We start from the raw sequence: 25,961 nt of genomic DNA on the forward strand, positions 1-25,961 counted from the left end.
AAAGTTTCCCATGATGGTTCAAGACACTGTAAATTAATATTAAAACTGGACCACTTGTATTGACGTGACACAAGTCACTATTTTCTATCTGGTATTGAAAGCAGAACCAGCGCCTTTCACACGTGTATCTCAGCAGGTCTTTGTTATGTTTTAAGACGAGATTTCATTGGACAGGTATGTTTACGATCCAAAGGTTGTGCTCAACCATGAAGGTAGAAATGTCTTCGCGACGTTAACACGTTAAGACATTAGAAAGTCTAAGACACAACAAACAGACTCTTATTGTGAAGTAAACAGGAAAAGCCTCTACGTTGATTCCGGGCCGCCCCCGCCCTACCCCCCGATTAGTCAGCTGACCGTCCGTCGGCCGGTCTGCTGACTCTGAGACCCCCCCTCCCCCCAACCCCCCCCAACTCTCGAGTCCTGAACCCACACCTGAAGAAACCAGAAGGCGGTCGGCCCCCGCGCCCTCCGCTCCCGGACCTCCGTCGTCTGCATCCGGATCAGCGGCCTGAGGCGGATCACCTACCCCCCCCTCGTCAACACGGACTCTCTGATCGCTCCCGAGGCCGGTCGGTTCTGACCGTGGTTGTGATCGCGGACGACGGCGTCCAAGAGCTAGGAGGCCCCGGTGGATACACCATGGAGCTGCTGGAGGTCGCCATGCAAGCTCTGGCCGGGTTCGGCTTCATCCTCTTCGGCGTCCTGTGGCTCATGCATCTCATGTCTATTTTCTACGTGTGAGTACGAGCTAAGCTAAGAGGCTAACACTCTCGTCCCGCTGCTGTCGAAGCACCTGCTCTCAGGGGCAGGAAACGTGACGGATGCTCGGTCAGGTGTTTTGGGGCGCTGTCCCCGCCGAACATCCGGTCACTCGTGTGTCCGAAATAGAAGCGGGTTTTAGACCCTGATGATGGGGGGGGTAAGAATGGAATCCAGGATGACCATGAAGACAGAAGACCTTGGGACCATATAACCGTGAATGGATGAAGATCTGAACACTTAGGTAGAGATGGTGTTACACAGTGTAGGTTCAAAGTAGATTTCTCTGGAGACCATGTGACAATAGAACTCATGGTACATTAATAATGTAACTTTTTGTCATACAACACGTGTCAATAATGGAGCTCGTTTATTGAAACCTTCATTCTGACTTGAATGAAGGGAGAATTTGTGAATTTTGAAACTGAGGATGAGCAAAAAAAATGAGTGAATAAGATTAAGAATTAAAGCAGGCAAATATCAAAGATAACTACCTTCAAAAGAGACTTGAAACTACTGACAAAACAAAGAGTATATGCTATATTGTATTGGGACTAAAATAGATGTAAAGTGAAACTCCTGTTGTGTTATCAGTTTTATCTTGATCTTTAAAGTATATACTTTATTGAATATTGTTTTGATTGTTTAAGCGCTTTGTGACCCTGGTCTGGAAAAGCGCTATACAAATAAAAATTACTTACTTACTTTAAAAAGCAAAGTGACGTGTATCACATATATACCAACAGTTGTAGCTTACAAGGTTGATAGGTGGATGGATATAACTTTATTGATCCCTCAGGAGGTTTCCAGGGAAATTGTTTATCTTTTACCCGCATCTTTTACTCACTTTTTCAGAATCGATGCTCCTCTGAATCGCCTAACAAAGTTACTTCCTTGATCTGTAACACATGCTGTAACTTTTCCCTTAATCTTGTCAGAAATGTTATCAAATCGTCGTCGAACTATTTTAGGTTATAAAAAACATTTGGGCAGCCGTTTTCATTCTTGGCTCCAAACACGGGACACATTTATCTTGGGGGGGGGGAGTCCATTCATGTTGCATATAAAAGAATTGATGAACGTGAAAAAGAAAGAATTTTTTCTTCTTTGCGTTGCTGGCCTGTGACTGATGATGCAGACGACTCGTGGTTTCCCGCTTGAGCCGGACTAGGTTGTCCGTGTCACATGACCATTCATCTGCAAAGAAATCGTGCCTCAAAGGTTCAAATCCTGCAGTTGTCGTGTTAAGATCGAACATATATTTCCCTGGTGTCACACAGGTGTAACCCTGCTGTTGCGCAATCTTCCACAGGTGTATTTGTTTACAAAACAAGATGGAGATGAACGTCTCGGAGCCGCTGACGAGTAGTTTGGTGGTGACGAAGTTCTAGAACACGAGTCCAAAAACGTTACATCATGGCTGGAAAATGTCAAAATGTCACATGTGTGTCAAGGGATCAGAGCAGGATCGTTCTTGTAAAGCGTCTTTGTGTAACCCGTCGTGTAAACCGAGAGTGTTTGTTTTATGGTTTATTTTGACTAATGATAAAGCTCAACACTGCTGACCACCTTGTTTCCGCCTTTGTAGGAGGCTCCATCTGAACCGCAAGAGGTCGGAGGTCAAACCCTCCTTTGTTCACTCCGGTGTTTCCCTCCTCAAGCCCCTGAAGGGTGTCGACCCGAACCTAATCTCTAACCTGGAGACCTTTTTCACACTGGACTACCCAAAGGTACGACTCGCTCTTCTCTGGCTCGGGACCTTGTTTGACCTTGTTTGACCTTCTTCTCCTTCAGTTCGAGATCCTGCTCTGTGTTCAAGACAAGGATGACCCGGCAGTGGATGTTTGCAAGAAACTTCTGGGGAAATATCCAAACGTTGATGCCCGACTTTTTACTGGTGAGAGACAAGAGTCACCAGAGATATTATTTTAGTTTAAGCATTGAATGGTTGAATTTCAAATGTTGAAACTTGAATGTGATTTCTTGAAAAATTGCATTCAATCATTTATATATTGGAAGTTTTTTATTTTATTTTTCTATTTTAATAATTGAATATTTCCTAAATTAATTAATTTTTTTAATGTATGAATGCTGTCAATGTTATATTGTTGTATTGTATTGTTATATATGTTATAAGGCTACAAATATGTGTTTATATTTTTTTATTATTCAAATATCAAATTCTGTGTGAAAATAGTAGAATAATAGAAAAAAAGTAGATTTATTTTCAAAAATATAGAATTTTCTTTTAACAATTATTTAAAAAACAAAACAAAGTTAAGCTTTCTATGTAGAATTTATTGAATTAAATTTTTTTTTTTTTTAAATGTAATCCCTTAAAAACAACAACAACATAAAAATAAAATAAAAGTTTAAACATATTACAAATATTCTTATGTACTTCCACAGAGATTAGAACTAGGTTTTCGATTAAAGTAAATTGACTTATTTAAACGGCTCTTAACCGTTGTTACTGACTTCTCTCAGTCATTTTTTCGTTGCTTTCTGGTTGTGACTCCTGTCTTTTGTTTCCAGGAGGAAAGAAGGTCGGGATCAACCCAAAGATCAACAACCTGATGCCGGGCTATGAAGGCGCCAAGTACGGTCTGGTCTGGATCTGTGACAGCGGCATCCGAGGTTTGAGTCCAAGCAGTCGTCGCTCGCGCCGACGCCGTCGCTAACACTCGTCTCTCCGCAGTGAAGCCCGACACTCTCACCGACATGACCAATCAGATGACCGAGAAGGTGGGTCTGGTTCATGGGCTGCCGTACGTCGCCGACCGCCAGGGCTTCGCCGCCACATTGGAGCAGGTGAAGGAAGCGTTTTGTCGGCACGATCGGGTGACGATGTGGTCGGACCCTCGAGTGATATCGTCCCTAACCCCTGACAGGTTTACTTCGGCACCTCCCACCCTCGCTCCTACATCTCGGCCAACGTCACAGGGATCAAGTGTGTGACGGGGATGTCTTGTCTCATGAGGAAAGAGGTTCTGGACCAGGCGGGGGGGCTGGTGGCGTTCGCTCAGTACATCGCTGAGGATTACTTCATGGCCAAGGCCATCGCCGACAGGTGCGTACAGTACACTTTCTACATGATGACATCACACACCGCAAACCCTAATGTCTTTTTTTATGAAATATTCTGACTGCAGTGGAGAGAAATATTTGGAAAATTTACCGTTTGTCACTTCCTGGTCAGGTGACTTTTATCTCAACAGAATTGATGTGTCTCAAATCGCATACTACTCTTAGTATACTAGAAGGTAGTATGCATCAGGATAGTGTACGTACTAACTAGTACGCAAATTCTCCACAGATAGTATGTCTCAAATCAAACACTGCTGCTACGCACTAACCGTAAATCACAGGACAGCTTCTTCTTCTACTTATATTTAACGATGGTTGCAACCAGCTGTTTGAACGCTATCGCCACCTGCTGGCAGCACGTTTTGCAAGTTTGGAAAAAGGAATAAAGAAAAAATAAGAGAATCGAAATATTCGCGAGATATTTAAGCTGGTATCAGCACCGAAGACGTGTCGTCCTTCTACTGCTGCTGAAAATGCACCTGTAAGTATATGTATATATATATGCATTTATATATGACGTAACTTCCGTTTAAAACTTCATTAAGATGGAGCCATTTAGGGTGGTTAGTGTCCATCGAACCATGCTCAGTTTTGTGGGCGTGTTAGTACGGCAATTTAGTGTGCATGGCGCACTAAATTTCGCATACTAAGAATTGAGACGCACTTACGCACTAAAAATACTAACTTTGAGTACGCTAGTATGCGCTTTGAGACACAGCAAATGTCTTTGTCATGTGTTGACGCCGCTCATTGGCTGAAAAGTGTTTGACTTCAAATATTTAAATTGTGATTACAATGAAATACAAACATGTTAGTGACTAAGGGGGGCGGAGTTTCCAAATAAATAGTAAAATTGTATGGTAAACGTATTGATTACTCAAAGTAAGTTAAATATAGCCAAGACACAGACAATGTTCCCTCCAGGCACCCATTTAAAAGGTTTGTTCGCTCATATGAAAAACCTTTAAAAGGTCGTTTGCAGCGTGTGACGTCATCAAGTATGAAACGCCTTGATCGAAATGGTCCAACGACGTTGGATTATGGCTGGAATTCTGGGTAACGTTCTTTTTATCACTCAGAGGCTGGAAGTTCTCTATGGCAACGCAGGTGGCGCTGCAGAACTCTGGCTCTTATTCTATCGGCCAGTTTCAGTCCCGCATGATCAGGTACGACTCAAAACACCGATGAAAGTCTTTTAACCTCCTCTAAGCCTCTTTAACCCGGCGCGTTCGTTTTGGCAGGTGGACCAAGCTCAGGATCAACATGCTTCCCGGGACGGTGCTGGAGCCCGTGTCCGAGTGTTTCCTGGCGAGTCTCATCATCGGCTGGGCCGTCCATTACGTGTTCCGGTGGGACATGATGGTCTTCTTCATGTGTCACTGTCTGGCCTGGTTCATCGCCGACTACATCCAGCTGACCGGGGTTCAGGTCTGTGTCCGTTGGGTGGTCAGGGGTGGAACGTTTGGTGCTCACTAACCTTGCTGGTCCTGCAGGGCGGCGCTCTGTGCTTCTCCAAGCTGGACTTCGCCGTGGCCTGGTTCATCAGGGAGTCGATGGCGGTTCAGATCTTCCTGTCGGCCTTGTGGGACCCGACCATTAGCTGGAGGACGGGTCGGTACCGTCTCCGCTGTGGAGGCACTGCTGAGGAGATCCTGGACGTGTAGTTTCAACGATGCCTCTTGGGAACAGACTGATACTTGTTTTTAGTGTGCGTATGCGTGTGCGTGTGTGTGTGTGTGTGTGTGTGAGAGAGAGAGTGCATGTGTGTGTTTTTATCTATTTATGTTCTTTTTGGTGCTAACTTTATTAAGGAACGACCAGCCAATCAGAATGCTCATTGGCCAAAATGTTATGAGAAGAAATGGGTTTTTGTGTCTTTATTTTAAAATGCTGGACCTTCTTTGTTGTTCAGCTGTCCAATCCCAACGCTGCCTGTCTGTCATGTGACCTCTTCTTAGCAGATGCTAAAAAGTGAAAAATATTCCAAAAGATGTTTTCTGGAGATGCCGTGTCGTCGGCGACGGAAGGAACGATGAAACTGTGAACTTTGCTCTTTTGAAATAATGAAGTTGTTGGTAGCTGTTGCTGTGACAACCAACATTTGTCCGCACATTTCAGATCATTTTTAATTTGTTTTCACCTCAGATTTGTGTCAAAAGTTGTGAAAAAAAAGAAGTCATTGTTCTGTCGAAAGTGAAAAACTAAAAGGTCAAATTCTTCAGTATTGTTACATTTCACGACCAGTAAGTCGTAAAACACACAGTGGCTAAACAAACATTTCAAAACAGTGTATGTGTGTGTGTAGCTTTAGGCTCTTGCACAGCCGCGCGGGGTTTGGTTGATGACACTATCGCTTCGTGTCGGACGAGCCCTTAGGTTAGTTATTATGGTTATAAATTGTAGATTTTTTTATTTTTATTTGTTCTTTTGTACCACTCATCTGCTGTCTGAACAGAACAGCCACAGTTCAACACTGACTTGGACTCGCCACAATAAAAGTTTTAACTCTGGAAACGAGCTGTTGTGATCATGAGCAGTGAGCAAACCTGTTTGATTTGTTTATTTAAACCAGGGGTTCTCGACTTAACTGGCAGCTAGCTGGGTTTTTTTTATTATCTTTGACAAATGTAATTTGTTGTTAATGTTTCATGTATGTGTGTGTGGTTTCACTGAAGTTTGGACATTTTTGTTAAACAATGTGTGATTATATTTGATAAATCTGATCCATTTTAACTACAATCAAAGCAATATAAATTATAATAGTCCCTGGGATTATCTAAATACCTTAACTATCAGACCAGACTGTCCTTGAGTCCCTTGCTTTGAGAGGTTTATAGATCGATGGATAAACTTTATTGATCCCTCTGGAGGATAGATTCATAAAACAAGAACAAAGTGCAATAAAAAGAAATCGAAGATGACACAATCTAAAGATATGGAACATAGATCATTGAAAATTAACGAAGATTAACCTAGAATAGAATAATCTTTTCACTCCACTCCTGCCCCCAAACTCAGAATTAAACAGCCTAATAGCACGAGGAATGAATGAGTCCCTGTCTATTAATTTTGCATCATGGGAGGAGCATTCGTGCTCCATCTGCTTCTCTGCTCACTGATGACAGTGTTCAGAGGATGATGTCAACATCTGTCTGTCACCAACTTCATCTATGATCTTTCTGTGTCAATGTTATTATTTTAGTTTCAAGCCATTTTTCGGCTCTCTATTGGCACAAGATTCTATGTTCCATCGCTCTTACACTTGTTCAGAACAACGCAACAGAAGGAAGTTTAGCATCTAACCAGAAGCGCAAGTGCCAGATAATATTTACAACACAAATAAATATATGAGACGGTTTGAAACATTAGTGAATGTGTTTAGCTGTCTCAGCGTATCCACTCCTTTTTTTCCTTTTTTCTTACTTGACTTGTATCAGATACATGCTTTAAAATGCTTCTTCCACAGCATTAAATTTAATTATTGAAAGTGGTTATCTGAAAAGATGGAGGGCAGAGAGAAGGATGAGGAGGAGAGCCTGAGGAAGGAAGAGACAGGAGGGACCAGAGGATCTGAGGAGAAACGGAAGGGGGCGGGGGGAGCAGACAGAGCGAATGTAAGATGGCGGACGAAGAACAAAATAAAGTTCTGGACTTGTAAAACTCGTTTTTTTCTATCTTTCCCGCCACCACGACAGTTGCAACGACTGGTTCCATGGTTTTACGGTAATCCTGGGTTATCGGGAGGTGGTTCCGAGATGTTCGCGGGACTCTCTGACGGATAAAAGGAACTTTTTCTCCACAACGTTGAGGTAAGCTAACGCTAGCTTCTTGCTAGCTGTTTGTTGTGGTCACTGTGCTGGTTCAACTCGGGGCCCGACAGAAGTGACACTGCTTTTCTGTGCATGTTTAAAAATAATACCTATTCCAAGATTAACGATGAAGTTCCCCGTTTAGTGCTATTTCCAAGCTTCGTTGCTGCTGCCTCTGCTATTGTCTCGATATGAGCTCTAAGACTTTTCTAGTGACTTCTCTACAGAGGCTTTAAACCAACCTTTTGCATGGAGACATTTTCTTATCTGTTTTCTCTTTAACATCAGCATTACCGTTGTACTGAAGCGAGATTTGACTCCAGGGGTAAAATCTTTTGGACTTCCTCTGCAAACGTGAGAAACACGAGTGTTTATACGCGGACAGGAAGCCCTCAATTGTCCTGAATGGGGGTGTTATGTATAGCATAGGCAGTGATGGAGACGTTTTGTTGGTTCAACTTTACCTGTTACATGTGATATATATGTAGCACTGTACTCCCCATTTCCATGTCACAGTATGAAAACATTGGTTTTTAGTTGTGAGGGTTATGTGACATTTGACCATGAGCAGACATACATGTTTCAGAAACACAAACTCAGTGTAAACAGAACATAGGTTTTTTTTTGTGGTGGCAGTGCAGAATAAAAAAGAGAAAGAATAAGCAATAGAAACACAGAACCACGCACAAAGGCAGCTGTTCTGTGGCTGATAGTGTATAACTCCTGCCTATATAAGATTAGATTGTATATAACTTTATCGATCCTTTTAGATATTAGAGTACCACATTAGCCACTTTAACACTGGAGGAACATTCAGGGACTGTTCAGAACTACCCAGTCTTTGAGTAATGGTGGGACCAATTACAATAGTATAACGTATAGATTGATAAGTTTAATATTGCAATATTCTTCCTAAAGATACAATATAGTTATTCAAAAGTACTGTATTGATATATGTTTGTTTTCTCATCAATTTTTTATTTTTTATTTACAATTAACTTGCAAATTTTCCAGGCGTTTGTTTACTTTTGTGTTGCAATTAAACTTCCGATGGCAGCAGCCCTTACATCCTCTGCGTCTGATGGAAGAATGAAATCCATTGATGTCACAGTGTTGACTGAGGAAAAGAGGATACAGGCTACTTTTAAAGCTTATGTTTGGAGATATTTTGGGTTCAAAACATCTTCGTCAAGAGTCATGTTATTAGTCAATTCTGCAAAACCAGAGTCAAGTACCCGACAATACTACAAATATATCCTTGTTCCTACAGTATCACATTATATCACATCTTTACCCGTACAGGATATGTATGGTATCGCCAGCTTCTTGTCAATACACACCCCTACAAAGTAGTCCAGGGTTAACCAGGGTCGGTATGATTTGCCCGAGGCAAGATGCATCTTATTTAATCCCTGTGACGTAATATTGCAAAACAACCATTGGAGCAAGAATTGCAGAGTTAAATTGTCTAATATGTGTTTAAACCAACGCCCCAAAACAACTTGCAGATATTAACACAGACTTCATGAGCCTTATCAGTGAGTGTTTGGCAGAGAATGGTTTCTTCTTTGTGGATCGCATGCATACAGATGGAGTGGGACTTTGGGCCGTACATGCTCCTTTTTTTGTGAAATCGGCCTAAAGGAGAGAGTGAGCTCCAAGCTTCAGGCTAAAGTTTCAATGTTCCATCATTATCCCAGTACCACGAACACGCTGCAGTCCTGATTTTCAGTAGTTAGTGAAACTGCCTTTTGAGTGTTTTAAGACGAGTGAAAGGCCTACATAGGCTTAGAGCGTCATAGTCTCTGCAGTAGCTGACATTTATACAGTACTACCCAAGTCTGACAGCCTCCTTCCTGGTCAAGGCTTCCTTCCTGCCCTAATCAGCTGCTATTGTGTGAACAATTGACGCATACCTCAAAAATGGAAATCACACAGACCAGTTTGTGAGTCACTGCACAATTAATTAGACAATTTTCTGTGTGTTTTACAGTGCGAATGTCAATGTAAGGTTTCCAGCTCAGTCTTATTGACTTGATAAATACAAGTGCGAATACGGAAAAACTAGCTCCGAGCAACTTACTTGGATTAGTTGAGAATGAGGACAAACTAAGATTTGTTTCATCTGATGTGAAATTAATCATATGATATACTTCAGGATTAAATGTAGTAATTTCATAGTCTGTGCCATCTAATATAATGATAGTAATGTCATTCTTGGTAAAGAAATGTTTCAAATGTGTGATTACATTAAATATCAAGTCTTGAAAGCTGAACTCAATCATAGGGTTATCACGATACCAAAATGTCAGTAGTTGATACCATTTTATTAAATAACAAAACCAACAATCAATACTTTCACATTGAAAGAGTGTTGATGGTAATGTTTTTTTCCTTATAGCACAAATAAACAAAATCAACAACTATTATACATGCAAACATTGTTGAGCAGCCTTTATGTATAATAAAACAATTGTCATCTCATTAAATGTGCAAATGGATAACAAAACCTTCAACTATTATTATTTACATTCAAAGTAACAGTGGCAGTGCAGCATTCAAGAATAGTAAAAAAAAGAAAAGAACATATATTTTATCTTTGACTTTAAATACTTTCTGTGACTCTTAGCTGCAGTCTGGGCTTCTAGTTGGTGTCATTCAACTGATACTGTGAAGGAAAAGCTAAACGTTTTTTTCATTTCAAATGACATAAACTTGGCAACGTTCAGAAAGCATCTCATAATGTTACATTACACAACTGTATCGTCACATTGCATTAACATAATGTCAAGCATTAGAAACGTCTGTAGTGAGTGTTGTTAGTTTAGTGATGTTTGAAGTGTTTACTTTTTTTGTTCCGAAACCTCGAAGATACCGCTTGCAGGACAGGTTTTAAGGGTTAATAATTACTCCACATTCATCCGCCTCAACCCCAATATAGTTTCAAATGTGACCTCGAATGGGTGGTTTACCAATAGGGCTAGTTGTTGTGTTTTTACTCGAAATAGCCTAAGCCATTGTAGCCATTTTATACTGCCATAGTCGGTTCTAGCAAGAACTTCTATTGTTATATTTTTAGCGTGTATTGGTTTTTCTGACAGCCCTACTCTATCACGTATTCTTTTTTTTAGGACATCTAAACATGGTCTACTTATTTTAGAATGGTCTACGACCACGCATATATGAGATATTTTGTCAAAATAATTAGATTTGCCCAGAAGGCTTGTATAGCATGGGCAGTGATGGAGACGTTTGGTGGTTCAACTGCTGTTATGTTTTGAAGTGGATTGTGCCTGTTTTTATATCTTGCTCAAATCTTATTGGAGCTCTATGTGCATCCAACAGAAATTTGTAAAGTGAATAAGACTTGTGTTAAGAATTTCACACCTACAAACTAATGAGTCAAGTCACAATTGTAGTTCAGACATGAAATCGTCCATGTGACTGAGAGTCAGAGCGGCAACTCTATCAAATGAGTGTGTAAAAAAAAATAGTTTAGGACCCAAAACATAATTGGGATTTGAATGTGAAGGACCTTGACTAAACTGGTTCTCTAGCTTGTAATGCCACTGTGTGTGTGTGTGTGTGTGGTGCATGGGTGCGTGTGTGTGTCAGCCTGCAGTATCACCAGTGCATCCTGGGAGAAGGAGGGGTGACCCCTCCCTCCAGCACTTCTCTCTGTGCTGTGATTGGCTGTTGCTGGTCAGCTGATCAGTCAGATTCAGAGAGGAGCTGATGGAGGAGACAGCGATGGGGTGAGCCTCCATTTTCTCTCTTTCTATTCCTCTACTGGCCTCCTGCTCCTCCTCACACCTCTGTGTGGCTTCTCAGGAGGAGTCTGTATGTACCAGGAGGATTAGCCAGAAGGGGACGGAGGGACAGGGGGTCTGGCTGGTTTTTGCTATTGTCTGTCGTTCTGTTATCTGTTGGGATGAAGGGGGGAGGGGAGGGAGGATGAGATGATGGAGTAAGGAAGGAAATGATGGCGAGGGGGGTTCGGTTCCGAATTCTAGTTCTGACGATGGTTATTCAGCAGGACATTTGTGCTAGGGTTATTTTGTCGGTATTTGGGCCCAGTCCTGGTTCAGTTCTTGGTCTTGAGTCTTTCTAATAGCTCTGGTTGATGACCTATATTTTGGTCAAGGCCCTTATTCATGTCTTTTCCCTGATCTAAAAGGGATTCTTTATCTAGTTCCAGTTTAAGATCAAATTTAGCTTCAGGTCACTTTCTGGTCTCTGACATAAAGCCCTGTCCTGGTTTTAGTCTTCAATCTAAATTCCCATCCTGATGTTCATGTTCTGTTTCTCAATCTATAGTCAAGTCCATCATATGTTTTGATCCATCTCATCTACTTGTTAGAGGGAGCTTAACTGTCATGTGATTCCCTGAGGTGGACTTAACACTCTCGAGCTAAAGGCTGTGACTGTCCAGATGTGGCTTCTGTCAGGAGCCTCTGATCAGATCCAGGAATTGCTGTTCAGACCAATGTCTCTCTGTCTCTTCAGGTCAGTTCTGTGTTCTCCATTATGGCGGCAGCATCCTACGATCAGCTATTGAGGCAGGTGGAGGTACTGAAGATGGAAAACTCAAACCTGCGACAGGAGCTGCAAGACAACTCGAACCACCTGACTAAACTGGAGACCGAAGCATCTAACATGAAGGTCTGTGTCACACACAAGTCATGAAGATCTTTGCTGCTCATGTGTTCAGATATATATCTTTTTTTATAAAAAAAATAAATAAATGAATATGCACTTAAACACCCACAATCTACTACTCTCTTGTGTCATGGAAGTTGCTTTTGTCCTGGTTGAAGTTGACCTTGAATAGCATAAGGGATAATGAAATAAATGGTGTGAAAGGACAAAAGCACATACTTCAGTGATACTCTGAGCAGCATTCCAGAAGTTGATGTGCAACGGAGAAAAATGTTCATGAAGGGAAGGTTTTGCTGATCTCAGTATCTTGCTCTCACAGAGTAGTTCCTGTGTTGTTCAAGGAATGAAATAGATCTACCACTACATTGTATTTAGTGGTGGCTAAAGCTCTCTGCAAGTCTGCAGTAATCTCCCTTTTTTTAAGCGATGAGCTCCAGGCTCTTCTTACTTTACTGGTCATTCAAGATCTGCCCTGTAGGGGGACACAATTTGATCAAGGTGCTGTCAACAAGAAGGGTTGCAAGGATCAGTGATGCTATGAAAAAAAAAATGGGTTGGGGCATTAAAAAAAAACCTCACAATGACACTGCTAGACCCGATGGATCTGGACCAGTTCTTTCTGGAATGTTTGATTACTTGACCGAGACTGTCACATGTCTGAAGCATGGAGTTGAAGATTTCACAGAGGACAGCTGATAAGCACTTTGCTTTAAGGAAGACGTAGAGGCTTCCTTGTGACTTTCTCAATAGTCAATCCCACTTTACTGTATTTGACAATGACAATGTGCTCAGTCTTTTGTGAAAATATCTCTCTGGAAATTAACCGTAAACATGTGAATTCGCTTTATATATAACATTGCCTTGCATGTGAGAATTGGGCGCCAGAGTTTGCATCTCAGAGAGCTGAGTTTACCTCATAAACTTTAGGTACAATTCCACAATTAACATTCTTGATGTTAAAACAGTTTAAAAATCAAAAATGGGGTTTGGATGAGAGTCAAGGAACGACTGCACAATCATGTTTATTTACCGAGACACCACAACTGATGACGACTGTAGATGTCATGAGACGCTTTTCTTTTAAACAGATGCAAGCAACCGATATCACATCCAGACATCCTGCATTTGTTTTATTTGTGCTCATATATGGACTAACCATGGAATGCATCTACACACCTACACTTTCATGTGGTTACAGACACAATACACATCCAATGCAATCAATTCATGTTGGTGACCTACAACATGTGGGTCTTTTTCTCAGCTAATGAATGAATGAATGTATCATAATTATACATCATCAGTACTTGATGACACATTATGCTCCAATTAGACAATAAAACACTGCTTTTATTAGTAGTTGTATGTACACTCTTTCATGAAATGCTTCTGTGAGCTGTTGTTACAAAGGAAGAAAATATGACTGTTTTCTTTCAGGAAGTATTGAAACAGCTACAGGGAAATGCGGAGGAGGAATCTGGAGACCCATTAAAGGAGAGATTTAAAGGTATTCTTCCCAAAATATTGAAGTAAAGAGAAAGATTACATGCACATTAGAGTACATTTAAAGTAGAAACATAAAGAGGAAATGACAAAAGAAAAATCTAAATCAAATGAAACAGTTGGAAGTGTAGAAGAAATTGTACTTAAACAACATGTGTATTAACAAATCTAAACAATGCTCTATATGTAGGAAGATGATCAGGCAAAATTCTTGTATTTTCATGATATCAAGTTTTTTTTAAGGATTATACTTTAAACTTTACTCATCTATAATTTGAAACAACGAAGGATACGTCTGAACAGCCTGACAAAGATGTCGACAAAGAGCTTCAGGAAGTTTGAGGAACCTGTACACCAGGATGAAATACAGAAGACCATGTCTTCACTACAGTCAGGCAAAGCTCCTGGTCCAACAACTTCACCTCAGAGATCAATAAGAAATTCTCTTATTCTCAGCATGTTTGTGACCGACCCCCCATAGTTAATCTCTCTTTCCTCCTTCAGTCTCAACCACTGGGCTGCCATCAAGCACTGTCTCGCCTCCTGGTCCTGTCTATCTCTCACCGTCTGTTGCTAAGTGTGTCTTCTCTTCACAGACATGAGCCTGGACCCTGCAGCTTTGAGATCCCGATCCAGACCTCCTGTGCCTGCATCATCTTCATCCAGCTCATCCTCTTCTGGTCTGGGAACACCCGCAGGGGCCACTGGAACCTCCAGCTCAGCTGGCATTGCTGGGCCCAGAAGAGGAGTTGTGTCAGTGAGCCGAGAAGTCGGACATGACCGTTGCCTTGAGGAGCTGGAGAAGGAACGGTACTGTTACTCTTTAGCAATTCCCCTAAATCTGTTGATCCATCGAACTACAGCCTACTAACTAGTCTTTTTTCCTTTTGCTCTGTGGCTGCAGCTCACTCTTGTTGGCTGAACTAGAGAAGGAGGAGAAGGAGAAGGGCTGGTACTACGCACAGCTCCAGAACCTGACCAAGAGGATCGACAGTCTTTCACTTAATGAGAATGTAAACAACCACACAAACATGTTCATCAACATGCGTTGGTTGAACAAGAGTGCAAAGTTAACATTTTAATTCATTATTTTGTTTTATTTATTTAATTTACATCCTTTACATCAGTAAAGTGTTTTTATACAATCGTACATTAGGGTTGGTCAAGAGCTCTATGAGTAGACTATACCTCTTTTTTATCTAAACCCTCAGCTGGGACGTATTCCTGTTTTGATTCTGCTTATTGACTCTTGACTATTTTCAACTATTCTATGGTTAAAGTAGAGAAAAAGAGTAAGAATTTCTTAAAGCATACAAAACAACATCAAGGACATCTGCTCTGAAGAGAAACCACAATTGGAAAAATGGATGCTGTTTAAACATTCTCCCTTTAATGACAAAATAAAAAAATCAACAACATGATTGGTTATAGTTACAACAAACATGGTAGATGAACATACTGAATGTACAGGTTTTAAATCAACATTGACAAAAAACAAACATTGTTTCTCTTCTGCTAACAACAGTAGGCCATGTTAGGTGTCATTTTGAAAATCCGCAGACAAAGTTATCAGTTTAACAATCAATAAAGTTCTACCTAACCTAAAAATCGTCACTTTATCCTCGTGCTCAGTTTAAGAAGGTGATTGGTTAAAACAAACTTGCACCAAGTTGTCAAAGTCAGACTTTTGATTGTTATCATTGCACTTGTGCTCTTGAGGAAATGGTGTTTTTATCAAATAAAAGCAAAAGACTAGTGCCATACCTACTTTGAATCCCTGACTACTGACATCCAGGCGAAATCCTGTAGAACTTATATTTGTGCATCATCTTGATGAGAAGAGGCTACTTGTCCATGGTGTGTTCATGTTTTATAAAGACCTCAAAACACGACAATTGACGGGACTCTCTGCAGCTGTCAGGTTCTCACCAATGCGATGTTCTGCTTTCAGTTCACTCTGCAGACTGACATGAGTCGGCGTCAGTTGGAGTTTGAGGCGAGACAGATCCGCTCAGCAATGGAGGAGCAACTGGGATCATGTCAGGAGATGGAGCGCAGAGCACAGGTGAGATGGACTGTCCTGGCACTGACCCCGAGACTCTGAAAGCTCCTCTTTGATCTGATCCTAACACGGCCCCTGGTTGGGTTGAAACTATGCATCAATGTTTTGTATTAAATTATCTTTTCACGTCCACAAATTTCTTTCTGTTGAAAATGAAAGCTAAATAACTGAAAGGGTATTAAGAAATTGACAAAAAATGTACTTCCTTATCTTCAAACACTCCTTAACACATTATCATACAGAAGATTAATTTACATTGTAAACAAGCATTCCCAATAGCTTTGTGAACTTATAAACTTTTAATTTTTCCCAAAACTTCCCAATATCTTTAGTTTATGAAGCTTCCATAAATTTTATCAGGCATCCATAAATCTCCAGCACCCTGCATTGTTGTGAGAGACGAAATGATGCAAGAGTTGCATATTCAGACACTGTAAAATATGTCGTTTCATTGTCCGCGTCCTTAAAGTTTATGGACTGGTGACAACAGGAATGAACACGCAGGACGCACTGAACTCCATAAACTGCCCAGTTAGTCAAATGATTGCCATAATTGACAGATCAGTTGTTTCCTTTTTTTCTGAATTTATTTAGAAGAGATAATTTGGGAAAAGGAACAAGTTATGTCATCACTGACATAAAAGCAGAACTACTTGTTTACTTCAGCCCACAGATCTGTGTGTCATGAAGGTGCGTCTCTAGATATCACGTTGTGCAACATAGTAGCCATTTTATTTTTATGAACCTTTTAAATAGCCTTTCAATGGTTAAGTCCTTAATTTGCCTTTTTAATGTTTCTATTTCAGACTCGAGTGTCTCGGATACAGCAGATCGAGAAAGACATCCAGAACATTGGGGCCCGTCTGCAGGTAAGGAAGGTGGATAGAGAACACTTTGTGGACAAGGAGCATATGTCTCGATTGTCGCTTCTTTGACACCTGGACACACAAGATTGTTCCTCAGCAGATGGACATGGCCTGGTTTTTAAATGCGGTTCTGTCTGACAGGTGGAAACGGTTCAGGGTCAAAGCGAAGGGAGTGGACTGTGTGTCACTCTTCCTGCTTCCAGCAGCATTCTTGATTCATCCAGTGAGAGCAACTACTCAGTACCTCGTAGGATCACCAGCCACCTGGGGACCAAGGTAAGCCCAGCTATGCTCTGTTTGAACTCAAACCTGCAGTCTCAGGACCAGAAAGAGCTTCAAGTATTTTTTTTTCTATAAGCCGGTCCTCAGAAGGCGTTCTTTCTCCCTCCCTCAAGGTGGAGATGGTGTACAGTCTCCTGTCCATGCTGGGGACTCACGACAAGGATGACATGTCTCGCACTTTGCTGGCCATGTCCAGCTCACAGGACTCGTGCATCGCCATGCGTCAGTCCGGCTGTCTCCCGCTGCTCATCCAGCTGCTACACGGCAACGACAAGGACTCGCTGTTGCTAGGTAACCGCACGTTGGGTCAGGATGGAAGACTCCGTCCTCCCACTTGCCTCACCCCACTTCCTCTCCTGTCTGCAGGTAATTCTCGTGGCAGCAAAGAAGCACGAGCGCGAGCTTCCGCTGCTCTACACAACATCGTGCACAGTCAGCCTGACGACAAGAGGGGAAGGCGAGAAATCCGAGTGCTCCACCTGCTGGAACAAGTGCGCCACTACTGCGAGGCCTGCTGGAGCTGGCAGGAGAACCACGAGCGTGGCGTGGACCAGGAGGACAATCCTAGTGAGTGACATCGAATAGAGAGTCACAGTGCTTTGATACTAAAGTGAGCCCTCCCGTGTTGCAGTGCCATCGCCGGTGGACCACCAGATCTGTCCTGCCGTCTGTGTTCTGATGAAGCTTTCTTTTGATGAGGAGCACCGACACGCCATGAACGAGCTGGGTGAGACCGAGTGACTGGATAGATGCTAGCTTTAATCCCTCAACCTGGTGGAACTGATGAGAGCATCTGGATAACATCATGTCCTTGCATCAAATGCATTGAATATCGTGCATTCATGAATGTACAAATAAAGCCTTAAATGACAAAGTTGTCCATATGAACATATGGCAAGTAATATTGCATGGCAGTTGAACATCTTAAAATATTCAGTAACGTTTATTTATTTATGAATTTTGAATAATTCATAGATTGGTGCGCAATCACAATAGCAGTAATAACAGCAGATGCTTGTTACTGTTCTACCTCCAGGCAGTTAATGGAGCAACTTCGTAAACACACGTTTGCTTTGAGCAATGGGAACATTTACCTTCAAATGACCGTCGAACTTACATTTGTTCTTCATCATAGAAAGCAGTACCAGGCAGTATGTATGGGGAAGGATGTTTTTTGTGTACAAAAATCTTTTAAAAATCATGCTTGCATAAATAATTGATGTGGTACTTTTTGGACCATTTTGGTTGATTGTATTAAATTTAATTGGAAATTGTATTAAAAAAAAAGTCTTAAATTGGACCTTGATTTTACCTCTGAACTGAGTGGAACATATGTGGAACAAATTGAATCGGCTCTGTAGTTAAGCTCCCACAGTAGAGCAGATATGTTCATGACACACACATTTTAAAAATAAAAATAATATTGAAGGCTTTATCATTTGAAATGTTAAATTAAAGTCTTTTACATTCTGTATGCAAGGATATACTGGGAGCTATACACTCCACAAAGGGAGGGAAAACATAGATTTCACATCAGGGTGTTAACTCAGAGAAGGAAAGATGTACAGTTTTGTGAAGGAACAAGATTGATATTCAGGTAAAAGTGAGAAAGGTCATCTTCAGCATGGAAGGAGACTCTAACATGGGACCTGTGGTTTTGGATCAGGTGGTCTACAGGCAGTGGCGGAGCTGCTCCAAGTGGACTGTGAGATGTTTGGACTCAGCAGTGACCACTACAGTATTACGCTGCGTCGCTACTCGGGCATGGCACTCACAAACCTCACCTTCGGAGACGTGGCTAACAAGGTGAGCGAGTGATTTCAAACGCTCATTAGATGAATGGAGGTCATGACAACCATGCGTTCCTTTTCAGGCGACGCTGTGCTCCATGAAGGGCTGCATGCGAGCCATGGTGGCCCAGCTAAAGTCCGAGAGTGAGGATCTTCAACAGGTGATTGGAGTGGGACTGCTCGCTGGACTCGACTTGTTTCTTGGACTAATATCTTGTCATCGGCAGGTCATTGCAAGTGTTCTCAGAAACCTGTCGTGGCGGGCGGACGTGAACAGTAAGAAGACTCTCCGTGAGGTCGGCAGTGTTGGGGCGCTCATGGGCTGTGCTCTGGAGGTCCAGAAGGTAAACAAGAACATTCAGAAACTGAGCTCTTGCAGGAGCTTCTTCTCACTCACTGTGCCTGTCAGGAGTCGACGCTGAAGTCTGTGCTGAGCGCACTTTGGAACCTGTCGGCTCATTGCACGGAGAACAAGGCCGACATCTGTGTGGTGGAAGGAGCGCTGGCGTTCCTGGTGGCCACACTGAGTCATCGCAGCCACACCAATACTCTCGCCATCATAGAGAGCGGTGGAGGAATACTTCGCAACGTTTCCAGTCTCATCGCCACCAACGAAGCACACAGGTGAAGCAATATGTTGATACTGTATGGAAGCATATCAGTGACATTAGAATATTGGATATTTAAAAATGACATTACATATATTGAAGGTTTAAATGCTAAATATATAAATGGAAGCACCAATGTTTTTTAATTTTTTTTAAATAATTTAATTCAATAACTTGTATATTGATTAGTTGAATCATTGTTTTTTTGTACAATTGAGTAAAAGATATATATATTTGAATTATTTGAATATAAAATTCTATGTGTTTAAAAAAAGAACGGTTGTAAAATATTCAAAGCAAATTCAATCTTTCAGTGTATAAATTATTGATTCAGTTATTAAAGAAAACATAATTTAATAAGCAAAAACAACATTTTTAAAAAACATAAAATGTTAAATTCAGCCATTTAATAAGCTGATTGTACAAATTGACTTCCATAATACTGAAGTATTCCTAACAATGTCTCTAAATGTTATTTTATTAATTGTTTTACAGGCAGATCCTGCGGGAACATGGCTGTCTGCCCACACTGCTGCAGCACCTGAAGTCTCACAGTCTAACCATCGTGTCCAACGCCTGTGGAACTCTCTGGAATCTGTCCGCACGTGATGCCAAGGACCAAGAAGCCTTGTGGGAATTGGGTGCAGTGGGAATGCTGCGCAATTTAATCCACTCTCGCCACAAGATGATTGCCATGGGCAGTGCTGCCGCCTTACGTAACCTCATGGCTAATCGACCGGCTCGCTACAAGGATGCCAACGTGGTGTCACCTGGAGTCGGAGCGCCATCTCTTCACGCCCGTAAACAGAAGGCTCTGATCGAGGAGTTGGACGCGCAGCAGCTGTCCGAGACCTTTGACAACATCGACAACCTGAGCCCCAAGGCTGCTGGCAGAAAGGGGCGGGGCTGCACCAGCAGCGGAATGAACGCCACTCGCTCCTACACAAACACACCTGTGCTTTCAAGCCCCAAACATACAGAAGCGCCAAAGCGAAGCGAACAAGCCGTGGCTTATGCACGGCCAAGTGTGCGGGCGTCCAGCGACAGCCTGAACAGTGTGACTAGTGCGGACGGCTACGGGAATCGGGGCAAAAACAAACCATCCACTGAACCCCTGTACTCGCCAGAAGAGAGTCGCTGTTGTGTCTACAGAAAGTACCCCGCTGACCTCGCACACAAGATCCGCAGTGCCAACCACATGGCCGACGATGACGGGGCAGAGCTGGACACCCCGATCAACTACAGCCTCAAGTATTCTGACGAACAGCTCAATTCTGGAAGACAGAGTCCAAGTCACCGCGATGAGGAGGATGAGCAGGATGTCCGATTGAGGCTCAGAAATGGAGGGGGCGACACAGCTACAAGTCACATGGCCAGTGGACCCCAATCTCGCTACGCTGCCACGGCAACGACAGCCTACGTGACTGAAGCTCACCCTGAGCAGCCCATTGACTACAGCCTTAAGTATGACACCGGTCACAAACCCCTGTTCAAACCCGAAGAAAGCACAACCCCAACTTTTGCTTCACCAGCACCCTCGTCCGCCAGCAAGTCCCGTCCCGCCACTGCACCGGCTAACCGGGGAATGCCAAAGAGCAACCAGGAGTCGACTCAGACTTACTGTGTGGAAGACACTCCCATATGTTTCTCCAGAGGAAGTTCACTGTCATCACTTTCTTCATCCGAGGAGGAGGAAGCCATCGGCCGAAAAAGGAGAGGTGCCGCACAGAATCGAGGAGCGAACGACTACCCCACCCTTCCCGTCACCGAGAAAGACTCCCGGGAGCAAAAGGAGGTGGAAATTCAAACCACTACAGCCGCCCAATCAACACGAGGTCGACGAACTCACCACCATCACGGCCACACTCACCATCACCATCACGTTACCACGTCTGGCAGTCGCACCCCAAAGAGCCCACCAGAGCAGCCTTACGCTCAGGAGACACCCCTGATGTTCAGTCGCTGCACCTCCGTGAGCTCTCTGGACAGCTTCAGCACGTCTTCCATCGCCTCCTCCGTCCGCTCCAGCGAGCCCTGCAGCGGCGAGCCGAGCGGGGTGGTCAGTCCAAGCGACCTCCCGGACAGCCCCGGTCAAACGATGCCACCAAGTCGAGCTAAAACGCCTCCCCTGCCGCCGCCCGAGAACAAGATGAGTGAGGAGAAGCCAGAGAAGGTGGAGGAGCAGCGGCGGGAGGAAGAGAGCAGCGCCGATATAATCTTACATTTTGCCACAGAGAGTACACCCCACGGCTTCTCTAGAGCCTCCAGTTTAAGTGCAATCACAATGGATGAACCTTTCATCAACACCGAGAATAAGAATGTGGAAGAAAGTGCAGCCGACGCAAGGAAGGATGTCTTGAACAAAGAATTACTGGATGATTCTGATGATGACGATGACATCGAGATCCTGGAGGCGTGTATCAATATGGCCATGCCCAAGTCGTCGCAGAAACACAAGAAGCCGCAGCAGGGGGTGCCACGTAAACCAAGTCAGCTTCCAGTATATAAGTTATTTCCACCGCAGAGCCGAACTCAACCCCAGAGCAGGAAGGAGGCTCAACTTCATGAAGAGACCCCACTAGTGTACTGTGTGGAAGATACGCCACTTAACTTTTCTACCGCAACTTCCCTCAGCGACCTCACCATCGAGTCTCCGCCCAATGAGATGGCGATTGGTTCTTCAGCTGCTCCCCCAACATTGAGCGCCACCCAGAGGGGACAGGTGGGGAACCCGGAGGGAGAGAATGGTGACGATATTCTGGCCGAGTGCATCAGCGCCGCGATGCCAAAACCGAAACCACGGAAACAAATCAGATCGGTTGATGACGTCCTGCAACCCCCTCTCCCTCCACCTTCTCTCCCCCCTCTGGTCCCTCCCCAGTTAGGTCCACAGAGGAAGAAGCCGACCTCCCCGGTCAAGCCCATGCCCCAGCGGCCAGGCTACAGCGGTGCGGGAAAAATCAAACCGGGTTTTGCATTCGACTCCCCACATCACTACACTCCCATCGAGGGGACCCCCTGCTGCTTCTCTCGCAACGACTCCCTCAGCTCATTGGACTTTGACGAAGACGAGGCTTGTGAAGGTCGCGGCGCGGTCCGGGACGAGGAGGAAAAGAAGATTAAAGAGGACAGGAAGAGGAAGCAGCAGTTAGCAGCCGTCTCACCGCGGACCAAGCACACCGGTAACCAACCCCCCGCTGATGAGCAGCAGAAGTTTGCCATCGAAGACACTCCTGTTTGCTTCTCCAGAAACTCCTCTCTCAGCTCACTGAGCGATATTGACCAGGAAAACAATAACAAGGAGTTTGCTTCACCTCCACATAAGTCGGAAGTCCAGGTGGAGGACCCGGAGAAGAAAATGGTCCCACCAACCCAGTTGGAGCCCAAACACCGCGCTGCTGGAGTCTATGCTCCGAAGGCTTTTCACGTTGAGGACACCCCTGTTTGCTTCTCGAGGAACTCCTCCCTGAGCTCGCTGAGCATCGACTCCGAAGACGACCTCTTGCAGGAGTGCATCAGCTCTGCTATGCCCAAGAAGAAAAAAAAGGCAGCCTCACACTCTTCAGTCCCTACGCCTCATCCTGCACCCGCTACACATAGTGGTCCCGCAAATGCTACAGCTGTTGTTAAGGCCCCAGCTCCTCCTCCTCCTCCTGTGTCCGAGTCCCAACCCGTGTCTTTCCCGTCTCCTACTGCGCCTCCTCCCGCTGTGTCTGCCTCGCCAAACGTGTCCTTATGTTACCCTGAGCCGATGATGCTGACCGCCGCAGATGATATTCTTGCCGAAGAGGAACTCCTGGAGGACACGACGAGCCCGACCTCCCCGGACTCCGAGTCGTTCGATTGGAAGGCGATCCAGGAGGGAGCGAACTCTATCGTCAGCAGCCTTCACGCCGCCACTGCCTGCTCACTTTCCCGGCAGCCCTCCTCGGACTCCGACTCCGTGCTGTCGCTCATGTCAGTTGGCTCTCCCTTTCGCCTCCCACATGCTGGTCAGGCGGCCGAAGAAGGCGAGAAGAAAGAGGAGGGCCCCAAGAAAGGAGCCAAAATCTTGAAGCCTTCAGAGCGCAGCACGGTGGAAATGCGAAAGAAAAAGGAGGAAGAAGAGGACGAGGAGTCCAAAGCTCTCCGCGGTGGGAAAAAGGTGTACAGAAGTCTTATCACTGGCAAGCCTAGAGGAGAATCTGCAGCCAGGGGTCGGAGCAAACCGAGGCCGTCGGCTGGCCCCAAAGCACCAGGAAGCAGTGATGGAGGGGGCGGGTCTTCCAGGGAGTCTACTCCCTCCCGCTCTACTACAACCTACCAAAAGGGTGGAAAGTTGTCCCAACTCCCACGTTCAGCATCTCCAGGAAGTGGCTCGTCGTCATCATCCGTGAGAACCAATAAACAGAACCAGAGGAGCTCAGCTGTGGGTCTGGCTCGCAGCGAGTCCACGTCTAAGATCGCTACACCACCAAAAAAGCCGAAGGCGGAGCCTGAGAAGCCGACACTTACTCGTCAGTCCACCTTTATTAAGGAGACACCGAGCCCGACGTTAAAAAGGAAGCTGGAGGACTCGACGGGATCCACACCAGTACCAGAACCACTATCCAGTCCGGACACATCTCTCCCGGTGATGACCAGTAAACCGCAAGTCAACCGGTCCCAGTCTGAAAGCCCTTCGCGCCCACAGGAGGCTGCGTCCCGCTTTAGTCGTACCGGCACGTGGAAGCGGGAAAACAGCAGCGGCGGAAACAACGGCAAACACTCGACTTCGTTACCACGTGTAGGGACGTGGAAGAGAACAGGAAGTTCTTCCTCTGTGCTCTCGGCGTCTTCTGAGTCCAGTGAGAAGGGGCGAAGTGAGGAGGATTCCATGGGAAGGTCCAAAGGCACCTGGAAGAAGACAAAGGGTGGCATGGAGGCGGGAAGAAGCTCCGAGGACGTGTGGGTGCGTCTAGAAGACTGTCCTGTCAACAACCCTCGCTCTGCGTCTTCCTGCTCCATCCAGTCCCCGTCGGCCACCATCGCTCCACCGGTAATCGACAGCCCCACCTCCTGCAAGATCCCCTCCCCCACCTCCTCCACTTCCTCGTCCAACCTGAACCTCAGACGAAGCTGCGAGAGTCTGGACAAACCGGCTCCCCCGGAGCGCCTGCAGCAACAGCGCCCCCCGCAGGCGCCGCGCAACGTAACCGTGGCAGCCCGCGTGAGTCCCTTCAACTATACGCCCAGCCCCCGGAAGACCGGACCCGAGGCCTCCCCTCCCGTCGGCGTCGCCGCTCCAGCCGCCGCGTCGTCCACCACGCCCAGCCGCCCGTCGCTCATTCCCACCCCCGTCACGAAGAAGCGCGATCAAAAACCAGGGGGAGATGGCGGCGGCGAGCGGGGCTCCTACATCGTCACGTCCGTGTGATGGTCCTGTAAATACCACCCAGATGAGACTTAATGTTTTTGTATCGATTGTGTAGCGCTTAGCTCTGACCCCTGTCTCTGCATGCCCTCCCCAACAATGACAGTTGCCACGGTAACATTAAGTGATGCTGTGATGATTCTGATAAAACACTGTTAACTTATTTTTCACTCTTTTTATTTTTGCTGCTGGAGGTCAAAAGTCAAACAATAAAGGCAGACATTTGATCTTAAATAAGTGTCGACTGTACATCTTTTCAATGGGAAATGCTATACTGTACACTAAATACTGTATAAAAACAGTTTTTGAGTCGTTTCTGAATAACAAACATCCAATAATAGCCCTTCCATCACGTCTGGTGTTGATCTTGTCTGAGATATACCTGGTCCAGCGCCACCTCTAGAAACCAATTTGAGTTGTAAGTCACTGGCGCCCACGAGCAACGCAGGATATATTATATATTTATAGGAATATATTTTAAATACTTCTGCCATAAGATGCCACAACTCAACTCAACTTTATTTATAAAGAGCTTTAAAAACAACAGTCGTTACAAAGTGCTGTACAGTGACATAAAAGAAAGCGTAGTTAAAACACACAAAGGTAAAAACAATATCAAATAAAACAAGTAAAAAGCACTTAAAACAATTCAGTCTCGTGCTGTGTTAAAAGCCAGGGAATAAAAGTGTTTTTTAAAACGAGATTTTAAAAATGGACAGTAAGGACAACAGATCTCTCCCTAATTCTTGACATGAGCTTTTAATTTATTTCTTTGTCTTTTAATATGTTTTTGTACATTTGTTTGTATATATTTTTTCGATTGTTAATACAGTTATGTTTGGATGGACGGATTTTTACTGCTGGACAAAATCATTTCTCCTCCTGGGGATAGATAGATGGATACTTATATTTTTCTCGGTAGGTAAATTCACAATTTCGATCGAAGTATCTAAAAAGGCAGGAGGTGGCGCACTTGAGAGAACCTCAGGAGAGCTTTGGTCATCGCCAGAGTTAATGAATTTCATTAATTTAGTCCTTTATTTAATCTAATGAAGTTCATAAGCTTCCAGGAGTAAAAAGTCGACATAACAGGCTGTTTTAATTATCATCAGTTATCACTGTAATCGAAAACGATTTACAC

General features: G+C 44.2%; 2 protein-coding genes across 5 annotated transcripts; both read left to right on the forward strand.

Annotated features, from left to right (window-relative positions):
• The first annotated feature begins 399 nt into the window (after positions 1–399).
• ugcg (UDP-glucose ceramide glucosyltransferase) lies at positions 400–6,394 on the forward strand. Its single transcript, XM_087790789.1, has 9 exons — positions 400–740; positions 2,351–2,492; positions 2,557–2,659; positions 3,298–3,399; positions 3,461–3,573; positions 3,654–3,832; positions 4,929–5,015; positions 5,091–5,277; positions 5,343–6,394. Exons 1-9 carry the CDS (start codon positions 643–645, stop codon positions 5,511–5,513), a joined length of 1,182 nt encoding a protein of 393 aa, XP_087646915.1. The 5' UTR covers positions 400–642; the 3' UTR covers positions 5,514–6,394.
• Positions 6,395–7,468: 1,074 nt separating this feature from the next.
• On the forward strand, positions 7,469–25,066 carry apc (APC regulator of WNT signaling pathway). 4 transcript variants are annotated; one of them, XM_087790791.1, is made up of 17 exons: positions 7,469–7,658; positions 11,274–11,413; positions 12,165–12,320; positions 13,755–13,824; positions 14,417–14,630; positions 14,725–14,833; positions 15,772–15,885; positions 16,689–16,751; positions 16,890–17,024; positions 17,144–17,321; positions 17,397–17,597; positions 17,662–17,757; positions 18,697–18,836; positions 18,904–18,981; positions 19,048–19,164; positions 19,230–19,444; positions 19,924–25,066. In XM_087790791.1, the coding sequence occupies exons 3-17, from the start codon at positions 12,186–12,188 to the stop codon at positions 24,821–24,823; spliced, it is 6,765 nt and encodes a 2,254-aa protein (XP_087646917.1). In that variant the 5' UTR covers positions 7,469–7,658; positions 11,274–11,413; positions 12,165–12,185; the 3' UTR covers positions 24,824–25,066. The 4 variants fall into 4 exon arrangements, with proteins under 4 accessions (XP_087646917.1, XP_087646918.1, XP_087646916.1 ...); XM_087790792.1 differs by lacking the exon at positions 11,274–11,413; XM_087790790.1 differs by lacking the exon at positions 7,469–7,658 and having other exon boundaries at positions 7,683–11,413.
• Positions 25,067–25,961: the final 895 nt, after the last annotated feature.

Source organism: Callionymus lyra, chromosome 5 (assembly GCF_982586985.1).
Source record: "Callionymus lyra chromosome 5, fCalLyr1.hap1.1, whole genome shotgun sequence".
Lineage (NCBI taxonomy): Eukaryota > Metazoa > Chordata > Actinopteri > Syngnathiformes > Callionymidae > Callionymus > Callionymus lyra.